Source organism: Bos indicus, chromosome 7 (genome assembly GCF_029378745.1).
Source record: "Bos indicus isolate NIAB-ARS_2022 breed Sahiwal x Tharparkar chromosome 7, NIAB-ARS_B.indTharparkar_mat_pri_1.0, whole genome shotgun sequence".
In the NCBI taxonomy this organism is placed as follows: Eukaryota; Metazoa; Chordata; class Mammalia; order Artiodactyla; family Bovidae; genus Bos; species Bos indicus.
The window spans coordinates 30,176,372-30,198,557 of record NC_091766.1 but is presented as its reverse complement, the minus strand read 5'-3'; the positions used below and the strand labels follow the sequence as shown (position 1 = coordinate 30,198,557).

The window sequence follows — 22,186 nt, the reverse complement described above, 5'->3', positions numbered from 1 at the left end:
GTTAAAAAGTTCATTCAAATTCTTTACAAGACATTACAGGAAAACCCAAACAAGCTTTTTGGCCAATCAATACTAACATGTTTATCCTTTCTTGGGATATAATCTTTAATGGGCAAGAAAAAGGGATATTCCCTTCTTACTGAAATCAAAAGTATAATTCTAGGCCCCTGATGCTTTTCTGTAGGTAGTGCAACTATCCATTCCTGCCACATCATTGCAAAGATAACCAAAAGTCTCTACTATTGCAGAAGTCAGCCAAAGCTGACTGAATAATAATTAACCATTTTAAACAACAGTTTTCTACCTATTCCTCACCTTCTAATATATAAAAATATGCTTTACCCAGTTGAATAGCAGTTTCCCCCATAATGCCTAAAAGACAATGTCCATGAAATATATTTTATACAAAGGAAAAACAAACGAATAGTATGAATTCATGAATATCTATTTAATAAATGGATTCTGTGAAATAAAGACTCATGATAGATGAATACAGTACCTCCGATTCTGCAATGGCAAGCTGCTGCTCTCGCTTCTCCAAGTCAATAAGGGTTTTTTGAAGTTTTCCTTCAAGAATATTATATTCAGCCACCTAAAATATAATAAAAATTACTTTTATCTTTTCCCCAAATTCAAAACACAAATTCAAAAGTGTACACACTTTTGTGTGTACTGAACACAAAGGATCTGAGAATAGGAAAATCATGAATTATATGCACCAATTCAAAGCAGAAATTCATTCTACTATGCTTTAAGGAAAGAAGCTGACCTAGCTTCTGCTTGGGTATCTGCAGTAATTTTCAGTCTCCGGAGGAAGCCCTTCGCCCATGGGGTGCTAAGGTAGACTGCCAGTAAAATCTTGTGTTTAGTTAAAAAAAAAAAAAAAAACTAGCCCCTTAAAAATCTACATTGTTCAACAGTCCAATTTTCTTTTGAAGCCTTCTTATTCATTTATTTATATAGCTCTCTCCCTGGAACTAATATTGTTGATAGACCAACTAATCAGTTTCAAGTCAGTCCTCCTATTGTTCAGACCTGGTCTTTTATTACAGTTCAAATAACTGAGTTCTTAGTTGTTTCTAAAGTTAGAGTTGCTGCATGGGCCCGTACTTAGTATGCCAAATTCTACCCCAATGCCTAAAGTCCTGCTCCGCTCTGTCTTTAAAGATGTGAGTCCATGATGGGTGCTTGGTCTCCACAGGATCCTCTCTCATGGTTCAGTTCAGACTGATCATGTTTACTAGGACTTTTTGAACTAAATTTTCTGTCCTCCTTACCAGGTCCCAGGCTCCAACCTGGTTTTCTCTTTACTACTGCCAATAAAGCTCTGGTCTGATGCTCCTTAGAAGCCCACCCTTTAATCATGTTTCTCTCCCTTGGGAAGAAGAAAAAAAGTACCTTCACATATTTGACTCTAGCGATAGCCATCATATATCCTCCTAGTCTTTTTTTCTTCTCCAAGATAAACACAAGTTTCAACTATTATCCACATATTATTATTTCCACATCCTCTAGTATGTTGGACTTAATCTGGAGTCTATATTCTAAACTAAGTCCTTTCACAAATATGGCACCCACATGTGATCTCACTCTTTCAGAAACTAAAGAATGTGCACTCAGAGACCAGGTCAACACATGTCTATGAATTTCATCTAAAACTGCACTTGCTATCTGAGGATCCTAATCACACCATTTGTTATGTCAAAGAAAATCCCCAGGGTTTTTATTTATAAACCTGGAATAACTATATCCACTGTCCAAGTTAATGTTTTACTCTGATGACAGAATTTGACATCTGTCCTTGTTAAACTGTATTTTATTTAGCCCAACATACTAATCAACCAAGATCATTTATTTATTAATTCTGTTAACTCTACCACGGACTTTTGGTTTAGCTTTAAATCTTAGGCAAATCACTAACATAAATGTGTCAAATTCTGTGTGCCACTTTGCAAAAGCAAAAAGAGAGACACAGACCTAGAGAACAAATATATGGATACCAAGGGGGAAGGGGGTTAGGAGGAGGTGGGAGATTGGGATTGACACATATATACTATTGATAGTATATATAAAACAGATAACTAATGAGAACATACTGTAGAGCACAGAGAACTCGATAATGCACTGTGGTGATCGGAATGGGAAAGAAGTCCAAAAGGGAGGCAATATATGTAAAGTATGGCTGATTCATTGTGCTGTATAGTAGAAACTAACAATATTGTAAAGCAACGGTACTCCAATAAAAACTAATTTAAAACTATATAAAAAAATTCTGAGTGCCACATGTAAAAATGCCTTATAGGAAGACAGGTAAGAGTGTTCAAACCACGTGTATTTCCTCTGACAACCCAAATATCTGTGTTCCCAGAATTCTGCCTCAGGATGTCTTCTCCTCTCAAACTATGTGACTTCCTGGGGTGACCTTATCTACATACCATCACATATACAAACAAATCCTAAGTTTGTATCGCAAAGTCAAACCTCGCTCCACAGATATAGACCTGTAAATCCAAATACCTGCTGAACGTGCCAACATTCCCCATAAATCTCAAACGCAAAACTATGCAAAACCCGAAATCATTATCCTTTTAATTTAAACAAACGTTCATTGTACACCTCACAGACAACAGGCAAAACAAAGTCATGTGGAACCTATACTATGAGGGAAAACAAACTATAATCAAAGAAGTGAAATCTTTAATGTAATAGTAGGGAAATGCTATGAAGGAAACAAACCAGAATGAGGGGATGGCTAGTGCCTGGTGGCAGGTGAACAGGACACTATTTTGGATATAGTGATCAGATTACTCTGAGCAGAAACCAGAAAGTATCTCTAAAGAAAAGCAGCCTGTAGATCCTGAGGCGAGAGGTGGCTCAGCATGTCTGACGAACTACAAAGAGGTCAACATGGTTAGAACAGACTCTGTGAACTGAAGGCTGGCAGAAGATGAGGTCACAGAGGAAGCGAGGGGATGGGTCACATAAGGCCTTGTAGGTCTGGTAAGAACTCCTGAGTTTTATTCTAAATGTGATGAATTGGATGGATTTTAAGCAGAGGAGTACATAATCTGACTTCCTCTACTCTTGGCTGATATGAGTATTAAAAAACTACAGGGGCCAGGAAAAGAGGACAAGGTACCAAGTTAAGAAGTAAACGCAGTAATCTGGAAAAGAGATGATGGTTGCTTAAACTCGCAAAGTAGAATGAGAACTTTACAACAGTGTATGTCCATATCCGCACTTCCACACTTTGTGTTAGCATCAACTATTTTGCTTCTACATACGTTACAAAGATCAACAATGAAAAACTCATCAATCACATTAGAAAAATGGCTCAAAGATTAAATTGTGTTTAAAACTAAATGTGCTATATCATCTGAAGATAAACTGTGATAAATAAAAATGTATTGGCTTTCCTGGTGGCTCAAAGAATACACCTGCCAAGACAGGACACATGGGTTCGATCCCTGGGCTGGGAACATCTCCTGGAGAAGGAAATGGCAACCCCCTCCAGCATCCTTGCCTGGGTAATCCCATGGACAGAGGAGCCTGGCAGGCTACAGCCCACGGGGTCGCAAAAGCATCGGACATGACGGAGCAACTAAACAACAAGGATACGTACTATAAGCTCTAGAACAATCACTAAAAAAATACAACAAAAGAGATGTTACTAATAAAGCAACTGTAAAAATGGAATCATTAAAAAAAAAATCCAACGAATTGCAAAAGAAAACAGGAGAAGAGCAAAAAAGGAACAAGAAATGTGTGCAACAAATTGAAAACTGAGAGCAAGATAGTAGAATTAAACCCAAGCATATCAATAACTAAATTAAATGTAAATGGCTGAAAGTCAGAGAAGAGACCTGAAACAACTTTAAAGAATTTTCTAATCCACATACTGGGCAGTGTCTTGGTCCTAGTGTAGCAAACTCCCCTGCCACAGTTTGTCTTCTCCCGTTTATAGACATTCACAAACCACTAATATAAGAGTATTTTTAGAGACTTAAATTTGGAATATCTGAGACAGGCCTAATTTTCAAGGTTGTTTTACTCAGTAACTTGAGTATGAATAGATAAATATTAAATTTTGGCTTTCTGGAATAAGATCAGATGGTCTTATGTTATCATTTTTAAAGGTGTGATTTATTTCATGATTCAGTCTTTTAAAACAGCTTAAAAGTTTGGCATACTTTTCATTAACTAATAGATTATAATGTAATATTTATATACACTTAAACGTTTCATTTTCTTTTTAAACACAGAGATAGGCTCTTTCTCTAGAGTGTTCACTTTTTTTGGTTTTGAATATATTAGCTTTATTTTATTAATTTTTATTGATATATAGTTGCTTCACAATTTCTGTGCTGTAGAGCAAAGTGAATCAGCTATACGTATACATATATACCCTCTTCTTTGGATTTCCTTCCCATTTAGGTCACCACAGAGCACTGTATAGAGTTCTCTGTACAGTAGGTTTTTTATATTTATTCACTTTTTGAACAGGCAACATATTTACAGGGTTCAAAATCTAAGAAGTACAAAACACTTTATAGTGAAAACTCTTCTTTCTACCCCTGACCCATTCATTCACTTTATCCAGGCCAATATATAACCACTATACTTCGTTATTCATTCCAGAGATTTGTATGTCTATAAAACATACTATCATTAATACTCTTTCTTTCCTCTTCCAGTTTTTATACAGTCATTACCTTTTTCTTTACTAGTGACTCTCTCTCTCGGTCCCTTTTCTTCCATTCCTCAGCAAGAGCTTGCATATGAGCCAGTTCTTTCTGCTTTAGCTGCCAAAGGAAGAAAAAAGAAAGAAAAAGAAAGTTAAGAAAAACATTTCAAATAAATAAATATTTCAAATAACAGTTGTTCTCAGTTAAATAATACTGACCACTGATATTTCTTTCAGACATTCTGTTCTATTTAAAACACAACAGAGGATGCCTGATGTGAGTTATACACATGTGAGGGTAATTCAGGACAGTATCAAGCTAACAGGAAGTTGTTTTGTACCTCTCTTATTTAACAACAGATGAGTCCAGCTTCCAGGAGGGTATGCTAAATCAGATCCTGCAATTACAGGAAACCTTCAAGTCCTTAAATTCTGACTTGGAGAAAGTTTAGAAGACTCCTTCTGAATGGCTTTTGCAAAGTGGTCACATTTTGAGTATTTTTTGATAGTTCATCTTTTAAAATATTTATACTTACTTATTTGGCTCTGCCAGGTCCTAGTTGCAGCACGTGGGATCTTTTTAGTTGAGGCATGTGAACTCTTAAAATGTGAATGTGGTAATCTAGCTCCCTGACCAGGGATTGAACCTGGGCCCTCTGCATTGGGAGCGGGAAGTCTTAGCCACCTGACCAACAAGGAAGTCCCTTGAATATTTTTTAATTGTTAGGTTTTTTTTTTTTTTAAAGAGTAAGGCAATTCTTGAATTCAAAGGGACTAAATAAGGTACCCATGGAGAAGAGAGAAAAGCCTACCTTGCAGAAGGAAAGATACACTAAACTGGACAAAAATACTCTTAAAATAACATTTAAAAGGTAACCTGATTTTCAAAAATGTCTTCTTGCATCTCTTTCCACATTTCTAGCTCAAGAGCTGCTTTGTATTCTAAGGTTTCACGAGGCTCTGTCTGGATTTCTGAAGGACAGGGTGCTGGAGGAACAGAAGATGGCTTTTGTTGTACAGCAGATAAACCCTACGATATGAATTTTAAAAAACAGCATATTGAAACAAACACACATACATACACACATTAGGTCCATTTTAAAGAATAATTTCATAACATTCAATGACACATACCTGAGATGAATCAGAGACAAAAATCTCACGCATTTTCACTAGTCCGTAATCCTCTAAAGTCACTGTGTAAGAAAGATCTACTATCCTGTTATTTGACCTACAAATGAAATCAGAAATATTTAAAACCTCATGGAAACACTTTTATGTTTCCTTTTACTTCCCCAACACTAGAGCACTGAGTGGGCAACATGCCTTGCTCCTGACACTTGTTGCTCAAAGTGCAGCAGCTTCTATAGACTTCAAGACCTTCTATATATGTCATTTTATTTGGTCACAAACACAGTATTAAGCACATACCTATGTTCACTACAAAATTACCTATAACAGTAATAGGTTATTTGAAAAACTTCAAAAGTATAAAAGAGAAATTTAAAATCTCACTCCCCACAAACAGTGCTAAAATTTCATTTTCTTGTCTCTTTTTTAGATTATGTAGATATGCAAGTACTCATGCATATTAAAATTCATACAGTTTTGTCCATTTTTCCATTTATACAGGAATATTTTCTCCAGTGTAATGACAAACACTAATTCAAAAATGTAACTTTTAAAGCCTGTAAAACATACTAATGAATTTATGTAGTAAAATTTTAAACACATAACAATTCCCCTCCTCAGTTATATACAGATTATTCTGAACTCTTTTTTCTGCTTTTCTTAGACTGTACATACTCGTTCATAAATCTTTTGCTGGATATGAGCACTGCTTCAGGATTAAATCCTGGAAGTAGGATAATAATATGTTTATCATAATGAATACCTCTCTGTATCACAGAACTGCATGGGGCATTAAATAAAAGACAAAATGTTAAAGGAAAATAAAATTTTGGCAACAAAAATATGTGGCTTTGTTTAAATCAAAACTTTAAGGATTAGATTCACACAATTAGAACTCTTAATTAATCAACTTTTACATTTCTTTCTTCTCATCTCAGATTTTAGAAGAAATGAGTAAAGTAAAATGAAGCAGTATCATCTCTGAAGTTTTCACTTAAGTAAACCTCCTGAAACTTGTCTACACAGCAGGTCAATAAATATTCAAAGCAATCATCATTAAATATTCTACTTGACCTAACAGAAAAGAATGCTAAGTTTTAAAAGAATTTTCAATTAACCAGAACAACTGATTTTCTAAAAAAAAATTGTTCCAGATCTCCAAGTAAATAAGAAACTTTACTAAACCCTTCAGTCTCTGGAAGTGGCATGGAGAAGGAAGAGTGAGGGAAGAAATTCCAATAATACTTAAGACATCTCAGCTTTTCACTGGGCCTGCTTTTCTTCCACATTCTTACTGCACTTTAAAAATAAAGGCAGGTGATGTATAAAGAGATAACTGTTGAATGATTTCATTTAAAATATACGAACTCCAGTTTTTCACTGTGGTAGTGAATTTCAGAGCAAAAAAACAAAAATCAGTTTTTTAAGTCAAACATCTGTAAAATTCGCCAACTATATTTAACGCAAAAGTTTACATATTTTTCAAGTAGAAAAATTCAAAATAATGTAAAAATACATTATAAATTTGACTTGAATTACTAAATTTAAAAAAAAGCCTGATCCTGAACTTAAAATTATGAGTCTACAGAGAGGGGAGAGAAATACACACTCAACACTCTTAGGTATTATGGTACCAGATTCACTCTGTGAGGGTATACTAGGTATCAGAAAGCTAACGAGCAAACTAGGATATAGCCCCCATGGGTCAAAGAAAAAAGATATGAAAAAATGACATTAAAGAATAAGATTATAACTAGCTAAAGAGAATAAAAAGCAAAGACTAAATACAGGAAGTGCATTACCCTTGTGTTGCAACAATAGGCACGCTTTCACTGAAAGTTTGTCGCCAACACTGTTCACCATTAGAACCTAAAAAGCGAGTTTTTTCTGAAGACAAGATGTTAGAAAGTTGGATTCTGGCGATTCCCAGAAGTAAATCTTTACTCATTTTATCCTTGTGCCATAATTCAACCAGCAATGGAATCCTAAGGAAAAGAGAAACATGTGTTCATACTTATCAACTGTGAACTAAGGCTTTTCTGGACTAAAACTTTTGAAGTCCTTTAATGTAGTCAAGCATGTTTTTGTTACCTGGAATGTAAAGGCTCGATTCCACAAATAAATAGAAAATATTATTACATTTTTGTTTTTTTACACCTCTTGCTATGCAATAAAGAAAACCCTTCAAACACTATTCCCGCAAATGGTCACATAATGTTTATTTTTTCTCTTTTAAAATTCTTTTTGAATTGTGATACTCTGAGAAAGTAAAAAGATATTTCAAAGATTTCATTTTTCTTCACAAATCCATTTCAGATAGCTGGATCAACATCTCTATTTTATACAGATGAAAAAAAAAACAGAAAAATAATGCATTACAGTCATTAAATGAATCAATAAGAATTAAACAGTCTGTATTTATCTTCACATTGTATTAGGAAAAAGCAAGATTACTTTTCAAAGAGCCTTCATTATTGTTTTAATAAAGTTCTAATATCCCAACTCAGGCAAACAAGATATGAAAATCTGAAAAGAGCCTTCATAAATACATACTGATAAAACCTTACAGTGGAAGCACAAGTGTCACAGCTGTTAAGTTTGCTCCTAGATTCTCAAATGCATAAGCTGCTGTGGATTTAGCTATGTAAAGGAATTCCTCTTGTCAATAAGATACAAATTTTCGAGAGCTGATTTGAAAAAATACTATCATACATACCACGTATACATTACCTTAGGAAGGTATCCTGGAGCTGATGAGGCAAAGTTGCAAAATCGAATGCACAGTAAGACTGGGGAAGAAAAACCTCCATGTTTTTCCGAACTTCTACAGGAGGATTAGTCATAATAGGAGCTGCACTTCCAAAGAAAGGATATGAGTACCTAGAATTTAAGAAAAACAAAAATCCTAAAGCAGTGTACAGATGAGACTTATAACCTATGAAAAAGAGAGTATAATATGAATATTATGAGCATATAAATTTTAATAGATAAATGATACAAATACATTATGGTTTTACTATCACCAACTTTAAAATTATATAAATATTTTCAGTATTAACATAAAAAAAAATCACAGAAATTACAGGGAAAAAATACATTATTTGTCCAGCACTGGCTTCCAAAGGTGCTTTACAAGTCATCTTCAAATGATGCTCTGGGGAAGAAGAAGAATACTGTAATTTGAAGGCAATATACTGAGTAAGGAAGAAAGAGTCACTTTGATAAATTCCCAATAAGACAAAGATTTAGAAGTGAAAATGACTCCCTTAAACAAAGACAGTGCTAGTACCTTTGAGGTGTATAAATGTAGCAAATTAGCCTGCTGTACACATTACAGACAGAGGATGAGATGGCTGGATGGCATCACTGACTCGATGGACGTGAGTCTGAGTGAACTGCGGGAGTTGGTGATGGACAGGGAGGCCTGGCATGCTGTGATTCATGGGTCGCAAAGAGTCGGACACGACTGAACTGAACTGAACTGACCACATTAAATTCACACAATGTTGTATGTCAAAAATATTCTTATGAAGAAATAATAAAACTAAAATGTGGGGAAAAAAATTCCGCACTGTTTTTATCATTTTCATCTTTGCACTCCAAGGAACAGCTTTTATGACATAGTATACTATCAAGAAACACTTGCTAAGTTTAATTTCTAAACTTATTTTCCTTTATATAATAATGTCCTGATTTTTTTATGAGCTAAAAAAACCCTTGCTATGCTATGCTAAGTCATTTCAGTCGTGTCTGACTCTGTGCGACCCCATGGATGGCAGCCCACCAGGCTCCCCCAAAAAAAACCCTTAGTCAACTCCTAAAGGATGCATTCATAGTATTTTGTCTCTGAACTGAGAATATACTACAAAAGAATCAAAGAGTGACATAACATTATTTCTTTCAACATAAGTCACACCAGATTAAACAGAAGAATGCCTGGCCTATACAACTTATTTTGTATTTAAAGTCAAATATAAAGATTTTGTAATGCTCACTTAAATTTCACCTTATAATTTGTTGTTTATTGACAAAACTAGGATTTAAACTCTACTAGTGAAAACTACTTTTTCTATTAATACAAGAAGAATCCTGTGCATACATTCAACTCCTAAACAATTACATAAACTGAATTTCGGTCATCTCTCAGAGTTCATCCTCTAGAAATTTAACCCCCTACTACAGACGTAGTGATTAAAAAAAAAAAGGGAAACACATTAAACTTTTTTCTAATATAAGTGTTATCTCACAAATTCCATTAGGTAATTGGACACAACAATTTCATATCAATGCAGAGCATGATAACATAAAATCTGTCAAATGTAAAATGCCCAACATTTTTTTTTAAAGCCTTAAAATGAATCAAAGAGAAGTAGTAGTCCTTATGATCAAGTACTTTCTACAGAGTATTAAGTGGATTCTAACTATGTCCTTGGGGCAGAATACTCTTTCTACTTTTCTTTGTCAAGTGTCTGGCCTCCCTCATATATTAACATATCTCTGAATCTGTCTTCTTCACTAGGCTGAGCTCTTTGTCTGTATGCCCCCTGCCCTAATACTGGGCAAACTGCTGGCTTACTGTAGTCACTTGATGATTAAACAAATGGCCCTGTGGCAATCAGGAAACACAAAAACTAATATGTGCTTTCTAAGTGAGCTTGTTCAAGACTTTCCCTCAAAACATCTGTTCATTTTATTTTCTGGCTGTACCATAAGCATGTGGGATCTTAGCACCCTGACCAGGGACTGAACCCATGCCCCTGCAGTGGAAGTGCACAGTCTTAACCACTGCATCACCAGGGAAATCCTTCATCCAATTTTAGATCATCCCTGTACTTCTGGCCAACATCAGCTCTAAGACCAGTTTCTCCAGTAGCAGCAAAAGAGAAAAAGGAACAGTTTTATATTATATAAACCCTGTTAGAAAAGCTATGTCTATAAGAGAAAACCCTTTCTGGGCTTTCAATTTTTAAATAAAAACAGTCTTTCAGCCATGATTCTCAGACTTTAACATGAAGTAAAAGGCAGAGCTTAAGCTGTGAGTCTAGACTTCCATTCTACGACTTCACTGTCACATTCAGTGCTGGGTCCCTTTGATTCTGTCCTTTATTCACACCAAAGCTCAGAGGACTTTGGAAACAATTTGATAAACAATCAAAAAACCTGTAAAATTAGATACAATAGGAGTGGACTTAAGGCTTCCTGGGTGACTCAGTGGTAAAGAATCCACCTGCCAATGATGGAGACCTGGGTTTGATCCCTGGATAGGAAAGATCTCCTGAAGAAGGAAATGGCAACCCACTCGAGTATTCTTGCCTGGAGAAGTCCATGGACAGAGTAGCCTGGAGGGCTACAGTCCACAGGATCACAAAGAGTTGGACACAACTGAGCATACACACACACACGGAGTTGACTTAGGCATCTGAAAGGCAGATGTGCCTCAAACAACAGCAGGAAGCAACAAAAAGCTGATGAAGTTCTTGGGAATGGTAATCCAAGACAACAGAAAAATTTTCTAATTTTTTGCATGTTAGTCACATAAAGACCAAAAATTTTATTATAAATCCTAATGCTTGCTCCAAAGTTATTTATAAGAACCTAAAGACTCCAAACTAAAACACACAATATTACATTTAATATATTTATCAGCTGAAAAGTCTATGAAAATGTAATATTAAAAATAAGCCACTGCATAAAGCCATTTAACAGACTGAATTTCAATTCTCTAAACAGTGTGGACACATTCCACTTCCAGTTCATTAGATATGGTTTTTAGATTCATACGCATAAAAGGTAGATATCAGTAATATAACCTTCCATTATAATGCAATTTTATAGAAAAATCAGATACTATACATCCAAGTATTTTGAACTGTGGCAACTTTTCCAGAAATAAGACATTTTAAGTTCAAGAGTCAATATATTCTGAAACAGAGCATTAACAAATATTGTAAAATGCCTATAATTACTATATCAGAATAGGCAAGATTACTACCCTTCATACCATCAATGCCACCCTCCATTATCTTCAAAGTCATTAGGATACAACAGCTTTAATCCTTCTAGTCCACTGATTTAACAAATGTTATAATTTCTTTGGTGACATTGTCTGCAACACCCCAAATACAGAAAAGGCATTTCTTCTCAGAAAACAACACTCTGAAACCAAATCATACCTTAGTATACAGTTGATTGGAAAGCCAACCTCCAAATCATGGATACTCCTCAAGTCTATTGAAAAGCAAAAATGATGTGATGTTGCAGGAACAGCAATCTTCTGTCCTGAGGCTGTTTCTGAAGCAATAGATGTTGTCACTGGCTTGGCCAGTAATGCAGGTACAGAAGAACTGATAGCTAAGGTGAACGTAAAAATTAAAAAAAAAAATCCATTTGTAAACAATTTCTCTTAAGTTACTCAGATAACTTAAAGATATAATCTCAAAGACTCAACTATTTGATTAAATAAACATATGAACTGAAGCATAAACTTCCAAGTGATTTGTCCAAAATTATGTAGGCTTTAATTCCCATCATAGAACTGTAGCGGGGGGGGGAACCTTACTCTCATTCTCAAGATGTAGTACAAAACTTAAAAAGCATATAGTACTGATGCAGCAGTGTCTGACAGTAGCCTGGTGCTAACTTATTTTTAAGAAGCAGATGCATATAACTTAGTATTGCAAAGATTGTATTTGAGACTTACTGCACATATACATCAGTATTTTACAGTAATTATGTAAATAATTACATCTGGTTTTTTTAAAAAGTAGCTTGGTTATCTTAGACACATATGACATAGTCTAACAAAATAAAACTTGACAAAGACAAGTATCAATGATAACACTTGTATGTGGAATCCACAGAGAGTGGTACAAATGGTCTTATCTAACAGAAAATACAGTCACGGACGTAAAAAACAAACTTACGGTCACCAGGGGTTAAAGCAGGGGGAGGGATAAATTGGGATATGGGCTGACATACACACACTACTCTACACAAAACAGGTGACTAATAAGGACCTACTGTATAGCACAGGGAACTCAATACTCTGTAATGGCCTTGGGAAAAGAATCTCAGAAAGAGCAGATATATGTATAGTTGATTCACTGTGCTGTACACCTGACACTAAAACAACATTGTAAATCAACTATACTCCAACAAAAATATTTTTAATTGAAAAGACAGAGCTATCTATTCCAATCCTATTATATATCACAGGTGTTTAGTGAATGGCTCAAGTCCTATAGCTACTTACGGAAACACCTATAACTTGCACCCAAACTTCTAATTCCTAATTCACCACTGCTCTTACAATTTATACTACTAAATTTAACTACAGATTCTTATGTAACAGATAAAAAAATTGTGTAAGACAGATAAATATGTATTCTCAAACTGTCTCAACTTTAGGATCAAAAATGATTACTTTAAGTTTACTGTAAGAGGCAGTTAGTATCTCTTTTCTCTAAAATTCTAATGAATTTGAGACAATGAATTTGAGATTGCTAAAAATCTACTTCAAAGAACTATATTCTTTAATTTCCTTTGAATAAGATACTATTTCTAGTATGAAAGTCAATGAAAAATTCTCTGTTAACAAATTCTATTATGAAGTTAAGTAAGTTGCAATTACTTCAAACTGATTTTTTATTTAAACATCACCACACATTACCGGCTCTTTAAAAAAACTTACAGTTTTTAGCACCCATGAAAACTCTCACAGTCATGTATCAGACCAGAAAATCTATACCTAAAAGATCTATGAAAAGAACATCTTACCCTTTGGATTGAGTTTTGTGTCCTTATCATACAGTAAGCTTTCCACTTCACTTTCTGTGGCATCATCTTTTGTTGGAGGTGACTGGTTGTGGGGTGGAACAGGGGACTCGCTTGGTGACTGTGGCCCAGTATGTGTGTTCTCCTTTATGGGGGTTAAAACTCTCTTCTTTGAATGGTGTGGCTCATGTTCATTCTGGGTCTTTAATTCAATTAAAGACTAAAAACAATTTTTAAATAAAGTATAATTTGCAAAGAACTTTCCTTCATAATTAAGCAAAAAATGTGATGTTGTTTTTTTAAAAAAAATTAGCTTCCTTTCCCAGTTTGGATATTCCTAGTCTATTTTTCTTCATAATTTGCATATTTTCTTATAGCATCTAGGACCAGAAAAAGGGAGATGAACAGGAAGGAAATATGATATCCAGAGCTCAGTATCAAAATGCATCCTAATGCCTAAGAAGGGATATTCAATAAAATAAGTCAGGCATAGGTGTCCCTGAGAATGGTTATTCCTACCAAAGCAATGCAAAGGAGGGCCACATTACTAGAAAACAAAAACCAAAACCCAGAAGTCTAGTATGATTTTCTTCCTTTGCTCCACTATCCTCCAAAAATACATGCATATGTGTCCTTTTTTTTTTTTTTCCATATGTGTCTTTTTAAACTCTTACTTTAGTTCACAGTCTGCATAAAAATCAGTTCTTTAAAAGAACAGGACACTAAAGTTGACCCGAGGGCTATATGTAATCAAAAAACATCTACATTCAAATAAATGTTTCTATTACCTGGAAACAGCATGAGGACTGTGAAGCACTAATGAACCGAGAACCTTAGCTAAGGTTGAGTCAACTAAAAAAGATTTATTAATGCAGATCCCCAAAAACCAGGTCTACAAACAGTCTCTTGTACCAGAGTCCCATAGTCACTGACTGTGAGTTGGGGTGTGGGAAATGGTTTCCACTACGTGAGAAAACTGGACTGAAAGACTCTGGGCGGAGTCACTTATGAACCATGGCAGAAGCCACAGCACTTTTCAGAAGGGTCTTTTTAAAGAAGGGGTTATCATATAATGAAGACCACTAATTAAGAGCGATAAATACTCTCTTATGTGAGATAATGCACCTGAAATTAGACTTTTGTAACTAATCATGACTGACATATCAGAGAAGCTGGAGGAGGGGAAGGCGCGTTGCTACTTGCCTGGGCATCCATGCCTTCTCTCTGCAGAGCCACAGACACTCCCACAGTGGGGGCCAGCTCCGCAGGAATAGGTGCAAGCTTTTGTTTGGCTCGGTTTGGAGGGTCAAGGGTAAAAGCACCCTCAACTGTGACTGGGCGATGGTTGATTTCTGTACTACCCTTTTTCAGTAGTCCTGTTAAGGGTATTTCTGTACTTCCAAGTGACTGATCTCCACAGCAGAGATGGATCTAATATGAAAGGGAAAGTCAAAACCAGGATTTACACTTTCTCCTTTATCCTAAACACACAAACTTAACAACAAAGTTATAAAATGATCCAGAGAAGGAAAATAGAATGCAGGTTATCTTACTGACTGCCAGTGACTAAGATTCTCACACCTGATTGCTAAAACTGTTGATAAAGCACAGTTACCCAGAACTCAATAATAGTTATTAATTCTTTTCACTTTTCCTTTCAGTATTGTACACTCTATGTGTTACTTTTTTAAAAATTTATTTTTTAATTGAAGGATAATTGCTTTACAGAATTTTGTTGTTTTCAGTCAAACTTCAACACGAATCATCCATAGGCATTATGTGTTACTTCTTGTTCTCTTTTCTGTCTCTTTGGTGAGCTATGGTTACTTCAATATTTTACTATACTATCTTATTGTACTATGCAAATTGTATAATGAGTACATGAATTTAAACAGAAAAATACATCCACTATTCTTTTCTCTTTTCATTATAACATTAATTTAAGCACAGTTCTTAAAAAATAAGTGAGTGGATCCAGCCCTGTTTGAACTAAAGAACTTCAAATAATTGTTTTATTTGAAAACAATATCATAAAACACTATGAATCTTTCTTTTTTCTTGCTTTTCAAACTCTATATATAAAACAGTGCTTAACAGTAAAAGATAAAAGAGAATACCACTGAGATGGAATGTACTGTGAATCACTGCTAGCTAATAAAAAAAACTTGGACATTACCACCTTTGGAAACTACCAAAAAAAACAAAAAAAAAAAAAAAACCAGCTGATCCAGGTATGTGTTACATAACTATTTTTTTCCCTTATGACATTGAAGCCTCAGCAAACCTACTATTCACATGAACAATATGCAATCATTACATAAAAATATTTTTAATTCTCGTGTCAATAATGACCAATAACATTCTTAATGTTATTTAGTGTGATATTTTTAATGGGCTGGAAAGAAAGGATTTCTATGACTTAGAAGTCCATAAGAATCAAACTGATATGTAAGTCAATAGTTTGGTGAGGAATAAATAATATGTTAGATATAAGATCAAACTACTTTTGTCCTTCATTTCATCATTTTATATAATCTTCAACATTCTAAATACCTTGGATTTAGCAACCACCTCTAAAATTTAGTTCCACTAAAATTTCTTTATGCTTTTTGTACTATCCAACCAAAGTACAAGCAAAGTCTACTGAAACACTTTAGCATATAAAAAGGACTACTCCACCCTACTTCACCACCCATTTCAGTCTAATTAAAGTTAATCATAATGAACAGAGAAGTAATTTCAGATTAGACAAACTTTTCTAAGAAATAAAGTCCTATTTAAAATTGGTTTACAAAATTACTTAATTCAAGGGCAGGTTTAAAAAGTTGTTTTATTATCTCTCTGCTTTAATAGCAAAAAGGTTTATAAATTCTGAACTCTAGAGTGTGATCTGTATGGTAACAGCTAATCTCCAGTAACAATAATGAAACGTGTCTGATGTTCACAGGTCTGAGTTCCAGGTACAGTTTGTTATTGAATATGATAAATGATTGATAACTGACCTACCTCTTTTCAAAATAACTAAAGTGTTACATCTCCTAACATTCTGAAATAACTGTCATCTTATGACTTACAAGTCAGGATAATTCCTAAAAAAATAAGAGATATGGTAGAAAGATGGCATGTACTTCAGCAACAAGAGAGTTTAGGCACCTCTTTAATGCTTAAAAAAAAAGACTTTAATTGGAAACAATTTTCTGCTATACTTACCTGTAGTTTAGAATGAAGAGTCAGGTAAACACGAAGAATTTCTATACTGCTCCGTATACGAACAGATGCTCTCTCTGGCTCAAAGTTTGGGTTGATCAAATCACTGAAGGGTTCATTTGTAACATCATTTCCCAGTAAAGAATAATAAAAGAAAAACTCAGGCTGTCTTTCTGGAAGTTTCATGGTACATGGAATTAACTAAACATTTAAGGGGGAAAAAAAGGATTATTACTTTATAAACCACTAACCATGCTTATAAATGTCTGATAAACTCCAAAAACATTTGCTAAAATGATTTTTATTTCAGGCCTTAAATTAGTAACTCAAAATTTCTAAATCTCTGCCAAACTGCTACTAAGTTACTAGTTTTAATTTTTAAAGGTTTACTTAGACAAGCAAAATGAAACTAAAATATTTTTATACATTTATATTGTATAACATAACACTTATGTTGTTTTAGAGTTCACATTTAATTAGTCCATGAAAAGTCCATAAATATTATTTTAGAAGAAGTAGTAAAATATTTGACACTGAACTTTTCCTTATGAATTCTCAGTCCAGGGCTTTTGATGAAAGAAAAAAAAATGGTTTTTTAGTTATTCCTACAAAACTTGGAAACTTATAATAAATTAATAGCTACAAAAGGCTATCTTCCACCCATTATAAAGAGCTACTGCAGGGGGAAAATGGAGCCCTTCACCAATGAAATGTTTACTGAGGGTGGAACGAGATGGTGGAGTAGAAGGATGTGAGCTCACCGCTTCTCAAAAAATAACCACCAAAATCACAACTGCTAAACAACCACTGGGGGGAAAGAAAGGAAGAAAAACCACTGGAACATACCAAAAAAAGATATCCTACATCCAAAGACAAAGAAGCCACGAGACGGGGGTAGGACAGGGACAATCACGATAAAATCAAAGTCCATACCCCTGGGTGGGCAACCCACAAACCACAAAACAATTATATCACAAAAGTTCTCCCACAGGAGTGAAAGTTCTGAGCCCCACATCAGGCTCCACAGTGTGGAGGGCTGGTCTTGCGAGAAGCCCCCAGAGCATCTGGCTTTGAAGGCCAGCAAAGTCTGCTCACAGGAAATCCACAGACGAGGGAAAACAGGAACTCCCCTCTTGGAGGATGCACACCAGGAACACAGGAAAAAGCAGGGACCTCACAAGATCCGGGGCCAGACCTAGCTGCTGATGTTGCAGTGCCCTGTGAAGGTGTGACAGGTGGGGAGGACGTGGCTCACTGCAGGGACAGACACTCGTGGTGGTGTTTCTGGGGAGTACCCACTGGCGTGAGCCCTCCTGGTGGCCACATTTTTTAACCAAGACCTGGCCCCACCCAACAGCCTGTAGGCTCTAGTGCTGGGACGCAACAAGTCAAGCAATGAACAGGGCAAGACACAGCCCCACCAATTAGCAGATAGGCTGCATAAAGGCTTTCTGAGCCCACAGCTGCCCACTAAACACAGCCTTTAATATGGCCCTGCCCACCAAAGGATGACTCCCAGGTCCACCAGCCAATAGGCAGGGACCAGTCCTTCCTACCAGGAGGCCTGCACAAGCCCCTTGGGCTGGCTTCATCCACCACAGGCAGAAAGCAGAAGCAAAAAAGAACTACAATCCTACAGCCTGTGGAAGAGAAACTGAAATCACAGAAAGAAAAAATGATATACCAGAAGAACTTGTCCCAGACAAAGGAACAAGAGAAGACCCCACAACAGTAACTAAGTGAAGTGAAGATGGCCAATCTATGTGAAAAAGAATTTAGAGTAATGATACTAAAGATGATCCAAGATCTTGGGAAAAGAATGGAGGTATAGATTGAAAATCTGGAAGATAACTAAGGGGACATTTCATTCAAAGATGGGCACAATAAAGGACAGAAACAGCAAGGACCTAACAGAAGTAAAAGAGATTAAGAAGAGGTGGCAAGAATTAACAGAAGATAAAAATGGTCCTAATGGCCCATATAACCATGATGGCGTGCTCACTCACCTAGAGCCAGACATCCTGGGGTGTGAAGTCAAGTAGACCTTAGGAAGCATTACTACAAACCAAGCAAGTGGAGGTGATTGAAATCCAGTTGAGCTATTTCAAATCCTAAAAGATAATACTGTGAAAGTACTGCACTCTACATGCCAACCAATTTGGAAAACTCAGCAGTGGCCACAGGACTGGAAAAGGTCAGTTTTCATTCCAATCCCAAAGAAGAGCAATGCCAAGGAATGTTCAAACTACCGTACAACTGCATTCATTTCACATGAAGCAAGGTAGTACTCAAAATTCTTCAAGCTAGGCTTCAACAGTACATGACCCAAGAACTACCAGATGTACAAGCTGGACTTAGAAAAGGTAAAGGAACCAGAGATCAAATTGCCCAGTATCTGTTGGATCATAGAGAAAGCAAGGGAATTCCAGAAGAACATCTACTTCCGCTACTTCTGGGTCGTGAAGATCTTTTTTGTATAGTTCTGTGTATTCTTGCCACCTCTTAATATCTTCTGCTTCTGTTAGGCCCATACCATTTCTGTCCTTTTTTGTGCCCATCTTTGCACAAAAAGTTCCCTTGGTATCTCTAATTTTCTTGACGAGATCTCTAACCTTTCCCATTCTACTGTTTTCCTGTATTTCTTTGCACTGCAATCACTGAGGAAGGCTTTCTTAGCTCTCCTTGCAATTCTTTGGAACTCTGCATTTAAATGGGGGTATCTTTCCTTTTCTTCTTTGCCTTTCGCTTCTCTTCTTTTCATAGCTATTTGTAAGTCCTCCTCAGACAACCATTTTGCCTTTTTCCATTTCTTTTTCTTGGGGATGGTTTTGATCACTGCCTCTTGTACAATGTCACGAACCTTTGTATTATTATATATGTTATTACTTTAATCCCTTACTTTTAAATGTATTTGTTTAATTGATTAGATTTTAATCATTAATCAAATCTAAAATCATAATCAAAAACTACTAATATTGTAGTTATAAAGAACAAATTCTGGAGTTCTCTCCTAAACCTTGGTTCCACCAATGGCTTGCCTTGAGACTAGACAAGTACTTAATCACTCTGCAGCTCCACTTCTCTTATGGTTATTTGAAGGATTAAAAGAAATAATACATGTTCATTTCTACAATTCTACCTAGCACACAGTCAACTGTTACATGAATGGGAAAATATCTGAGGAAAAAATATTCTGCCCTTATGGGTGATTATTTCTGAGTTTACTTAAAAGAAACTTTCATTTTCTTTTACTTTCTTCTGTAATCAGGAAGCAACAAAAATTTTTAAGAAATAAAGAGAGCCCCTTTATATTTCATAGTACACTTACTTCTAAGTAATTCCCATTAAGGGAAGAGATGCTTTTAAAAATCCTTTATCACCCTTGGATTTACAAACAGTTTTGTTTTGTTTTTTTCACCCTTAATTTTACTATTTAAAAAGGAGGTAAGATTATTATCATCCAGTATTCTTACTCTAATCTCATTCCTCCATTCTACTACTTTACAGTATCAGTATTCTAAGTCCCTTATCTGCATCTGAAAAATGTTTCTTTCTTTATTGCTAGATGTTTTATCACATGGCCTTTGACTAGCTTGAGAAGAAAAAAGCTAAAATGCTATTTTTAAAAATCCTTGGGCTAGTCCAAAAAAAAAAAAAAAAAAGCAAACAAGTAATACTAAGCAATATCAGGGTATGAATAAATTACTGTACTTAATTTTTTGTGTGTTTTAAAAAATTATTGTAAAATACATGTAACAGAAAATTTAACATTTTAACCATTAAATACTGTGCCTTTCAGTAACATTAGGTACATTCACAATATTGTGCAACCACCACCACTACCTTGTTCCAGAACTTTTCCATCACCCCAAACAGAAACACCAGAACCATTAAGCAGCCACTCCCATTCCACGCCCTGGAAATCACAAATCTGCTTTTTGTCTCCATGAGTTTGCCTATTCTGGACACTTTTTTATAAATGGAATCATACAGTATGTGGCCTTTTATATGTGGCTTATGTTGCTCAGCATGCCTCCAACATTCACCCTTGTTTTAGCATGTATCAGTACCTCATTTGCTTTACAGTTAAATAATATTCCATTAATATTCCATTGTGTATGTGTGCGTATAATTAATCCATTCATCCATGATGGACACTGTGTTATTTCTGTGATATTCTGGGATTGTGAATAATGCTGCTATGAATATTCAAATATTTTTTATTTGAATACCTTGTTTTCAATTCTTTTGGTATATACCCAGTAGTGCAATTGTAGAGTTCTATGGTAATTTTCTGTTTAATCTTTGGAGGTACATATTTGGCTTAATTTTTATCAGAGATATCAAATAGCTTGCCAGACAAGGTTGTTTTATATTTTTAACTAAGCTGAGTGATTTGTCCTAATCAGTTCCTTTGTATTACCAAGAACTGAATTCGTTTTAGTGGTAGATTCAAATAGGTCGATTAGCTCTCACCATATGGCACATGTATGTATGTATAGCTTCACACATACAAACTACATATTAAGCATATGAGTTTTATTTCACTCCTCACATACACCCACAAAGCTGGTAGTATCAATACCATACAACCAAGAAAATTCAAGCCTGAGAAAGGTTAAGTAAGTTCCCTAAATTAAAGAAGCTACTAAGTATGAAAATGAGACTCCAGCTCAAATTGATCTTACTCCAAAACTCCTTCAGAGGGAGAAAATATGGCAACAATAGAATGTGGAAAAGTGACCCTATGGCTGGAAATTCCTAAGTATATTTACTAGTTACAGAACTTTCTCAAGAGTTAGTTTCCTTATCTCAAAAGTAAAACTAATAACCTCCTAAAGTTGTGGTATGATTAAACCCAACATTAGCAAAGTATTTCACAAAACATAACAAAAGTAAGTGAATGATAAATATTAACAATTATGCCTTCCCAGGGAAGTTGAAAAAATATTTTTAAAAACAAAGTAGCAATTTTAAATACTTGGCAAGTGTTTAATAACATAATAAAAATACAGTAGGCTCATTATCTAATGTGTGTTCTGATGTGATTAAAGAACAGACAATAGGTAGCTAGCTTTCTCCTCAACCAGTGAGGTATATTAAACAGGGCAATCAACAAGCAGAGTTTTATGAAGAGAAGAAAAAAAATAAGGAAATTGATGGAGAAAGACAAAAGCACATACAAAGTATTAATGAGAAAATGACAGGACCAAATTGGGAGAGAAAGAGTAATGCTCAAAGAATATGCATATATAAAAGTACTTTGTGCAGTGGGCATGCATTCAGTGTGACAAAGCTAAATATTATTTCCTAAGAAAAATCTTTACCTGATAAACCTTACAAAGATTTAGTGTGGTCACTAACTCATATTTCACTTATGAATGTGGATTA

At 35.2% G+C, this 22,186-nt stretch overlaps 1 protein-coding gene across 4 annotated transcripts in view; it reads right to left on the bottom strand.

The window, feature by feature from the left end:
- CEP120 (centrosomal protein 120) overlaps nucleotides 1-22,186 on the bottom strand; it is an 83,467-nt gene that overhangs the window by 24,730 nt on the left and 36,551 nt on the right. For all 4 annotated transcript variants that reach the window (XM_070793250.1, XM_070793251.1, XM_070793252.1 and 1 more), the window contains 10 exons: nucleotides 16,799-16,996; nucleotides 14,792-15,019; nucleotides 13,592-13,808; nucleotides 11,989-12,166; nucleotides 8,546-8,695; nucleotides 7,618-7,800; nucleotides 5,819-5,915; nucleotides 5,562-5,714; nucleotides 4,713-4,802; nucleotides 500-592 (listed from right to left, as the gene is read on the bottom strand). In XM_070793250.1, coding sequence (XP_070649351.1) covers nucleotides 500-592; nucleotides 4,713-4,802; nucleotides 5,562-5,714; nucleotides 5,819-5,915; nucleotides 7,618-7,800; nucleotides 8,546-8,695; nucleotides 11,989-12,166; nucleotides 13,592-13,808; nucleotides 14,792-15,019; nucleotides 16,799-16,996 — 1,587 coding nt within the window. The remainder of the gene's footprint in view (nucleotides 1-499; nucleotides 593-4,712; nucleotides 4,803-5,561; nucleotides 5,715-5,818; nucleotides 5,916-7,617; nucleotides 7,801-8,545; nucleotides 8,696-11,988; nucleotides 12,167-13,591; nucleotides 13,809-14,791; nucleotides 15,020-16,798; nucleotides 16,997-22,186) is intronic.